This window comes from Colossoma macropomum, unplaced genomic scaffold (assembly GCF_904425465.1).
Source record: "Colossoma macropomum unplaced genomic scaffold, Colossoma_macropomum, whole genome shotgun sequence".
NCBI lineage: Eukaryota > Metazoa > Chordata > Actinopteri > Characiformes > Serrasalmidae > Colossoma > Colossoma macropomum.
Genome location: NW_023494808.1, coordinates 4168267 through 4171086, shown reverse-complemented (window position 1 = coordinate 4171086; position 2820 = coordinate 4168267). Strand labels below are relative to the sequence as shown.

Sequence of the window (2820 nt, the reverse complement as noted above, 5' to 3'; positions counted from 1 at the left end):
TTCTATGGTAATTTTCTATAGTGAAATTAATAGTCCAAATAACTATGTGTGCATAGGTCCTGAGCATTTTATATACATGCATATTTCTGTGTGAGATGGTACCTTGAGTCTTGCCTCTCTTTCTAAGAATGACTATGAAGAATAAGAGTCCAATCAGAAGCAGCAACACAATCACAGACACACCAGAGACCACAGAGGAAACTGGAAATAGTGGTGATGGAGAAACAGAATCATAACTCAGTCACAAATTATAATCTGATCATTCTGAAGTGATCAGACTAACAATAGAAGAGCAGATGTTCTTTGCTTGTACATGAAGTGTAATCACCTGACAAAGAAGATGGTTTGGTCTTAGGCATTGAGGATGTGGTTGGTTTTGTGGTCAGTGCACTGATGTATGTCGATGACTGTGGTAGAATTTCTGCAGAAAGAAAGTAAAGGTCAGGCTGCCCTATTATCTGTGCACATTATTGCTGACTGACTACAGTTTAACAGGATATATACAGTATGAATATTACACCTGTTGAAGTTTTAAATGAGGATCTCATGGTAGTTGTAGATGTTGTAGAGGCATTTGTTTCTATGGTCTGTGCAGTGGGGCTTGATGGTGATGTTGAGGCTGATGCTGTTCCTGGTTTTGTTAATGGAGATGAAGTAAAAAGGAAAAGTAAAAGCTTTTCTAGATTTGTCATCTTATATTGTCATTAGATAACCCAAATCTCTTTATACAGAACAAACAATGTTCTACATAACATACTATAACCTCTTTCACCTCTACAATAATCACTTATTAATATTATCACAGCTTCCTTATGTCAGGGGTGTCCATTCTTACCCTCAAGTGGCCGACCTGGCTGCAGGTTTTCAGTTGTTTTGAAGACCAATCAACTGATTAAACAGGCTGAATAACTATAATGCTGTATACTTCTAACTTCCAAACTCCATAAATATATAGAAAAAAATTTCTGACAGTAAACAGATAAACTTGTCATATTTACTCACCAGAAACTCTGAGGTTGATCCGTGTGATATAAACCTTGTATCCATGGGCAGATGTCCAGTCTGATTCAGCTCCACACCAGTATTCACCAGAGTCTCCCTCAGTCAGACTGTTGATGCTCACAGTGAAGATCTGCTTTCCATCATCATGTAGATACAGTTTTCCCTCATTTATCCATTTTCTGCTCTCTTTAACAGATGTTTTATAATTACAGTCAGCAGTGTCCACTCTCCTACAGAGAAACTTGGGGTCATTCTTGTGGGATTGTGGGTATTTGCAGCTGATGTTCACGCTTCCTCCTACATGGCCAGTCACACTGATGCTCTTCTCATAGGACAGATCTGTCAATTATAAATAATCACCTTCACAGTTTATACACAATATCACTGAACTACTCACTGCATATTCTGTCACTTCTCTGGACGTCACACCTTTTGACTGAAAGTATTCTCAGATTATATTCATGAGTAAAGGATGTTGAGTCAGGAAGGTTGTCTATAGTTACTCTACAGCTTAACACATGAATTCAGAGGACATTCATATTCAGAGATGATAGAAATAGACTAAACAACTATAATTTAGAGACTAGATCTGCTAACATCATAGTGAAGGTCTCACAAAGTACATTTAACAAATGCCAAGCACTGCAAACACAATCTGATAATCACATCATCATCATCATCATCATCATCATCATCACACATGAACAACTACTGTATGTAAACACTTTTTCACAGCTGGGGTTAAAGCGGATTCACACAATCAGAGATGAGAAGGTCTGATAAAGAGTCTTTGAATAGACTGTGTTTGTAACACTACTGTTAATATAAGTATGTGTTTGTGTACAGTGCTGCAGGGAACACAGTTTCTGCTCTTGATGCTTTATGGGAGTTTGTACATTCACCCTCACTGTAGCTGATGTAAATGATGCTGGATGTTTAAGAAAATAAACAGATTTAGTGGTGGGAGAGACTCACCTTCCTCTACATTCAGTTCCGCTGGTGTGTAGATATCAATGCCAAATTTATCAACTCCACACTTGTACGTTCCAGAATCCTCTACAGTGAGCTCTCTGATCAACACCCAGAACTCTGCAGCTCTGGTGTCATCAAACAGTGAGAATCTTCCACTATTTATCCACTCATTTTTAGCGTCTGTCCAAATTGGCTTCGTCAGGCAGGGCCATGAACCCGTACAGAGGTACTTTGGGTTTGATGTGTATCCTGTGTCGTATGTGCACTTGATGAGGACTCCTCCTCCTGAATATCCTGTCACTCTCTCTGATTCTCCTCCACCTACTAAAAGAGGACAAATGTCCATCTAAGTAAAGGCTTCATTTGACTCTGCTGATAGTGATGTTTATTTAGAAGAGCGTCTCCTTACCTGAAATCAGGAAGAGGGTGAAGATGAGGAGGATCTTCATTCTGAGTTCAGGCTCACAGATCAATACCAGCTCAGACAGATATCAGAGGCCCTGCAAGTTGTTCTTTGTCTCTGTGAGATTCTGTGACTGTGCTGCACCTTCATCTGCGTCTTAAATAGAAACTGATGTCCTGCCCACTTCCTTTATTGACAGCGTGAAATAGAGAGCTGAAAACCTCTCAGCAAGATGATGTGTAAGATATGTATGATCAAAGTTTTATTATTATTATTATTATTATTATTATTATTACTACTACTACTACTAGGAAATGCTTTTAAATGCTTTCAGTGAAATTCACTGCACTAAGGTAAACAGTATTTTTGAGTTGTGTTGAAGCAGCTTCATGTTTTTATTCATTAGCATTTAACCTTTTGCCGTGTCTACACTACTGTTTAAC

The 2820-nt window shown here is 38.5% G+C and overlaps 1 protein-coding gene across 1 annotated transcript; it reads right to left on the bottom strand.

Annotated features, from left to right (window-relative positions):
* Positions 1-351: 351 nt before the first annotated feature.
* LOC118797749 (polymeric immunoglobulin receptor-like) lies at positions 352-2561 on the bottom strand. Its single transcript, XM_036557014.1, has 5 exons — positions 2384-2561; positions 1978-2295; positions 1003-1341; positions 505-631; positions 352-421 (listed from the first exon to the last, which is right to left on the bottom strand). The coding sequence occupies exons 1-5, from the start codon at positions 2421-2423 to the stop codon at positions 352-354; spliced, it is 894 nt and encodes a 297-aa protein (XP_036412907.1). The 5' UTR covers positions 2424-2561.
* Between the last annotated feature and the right edge of the window lie 259 nt (positions 2562-2820).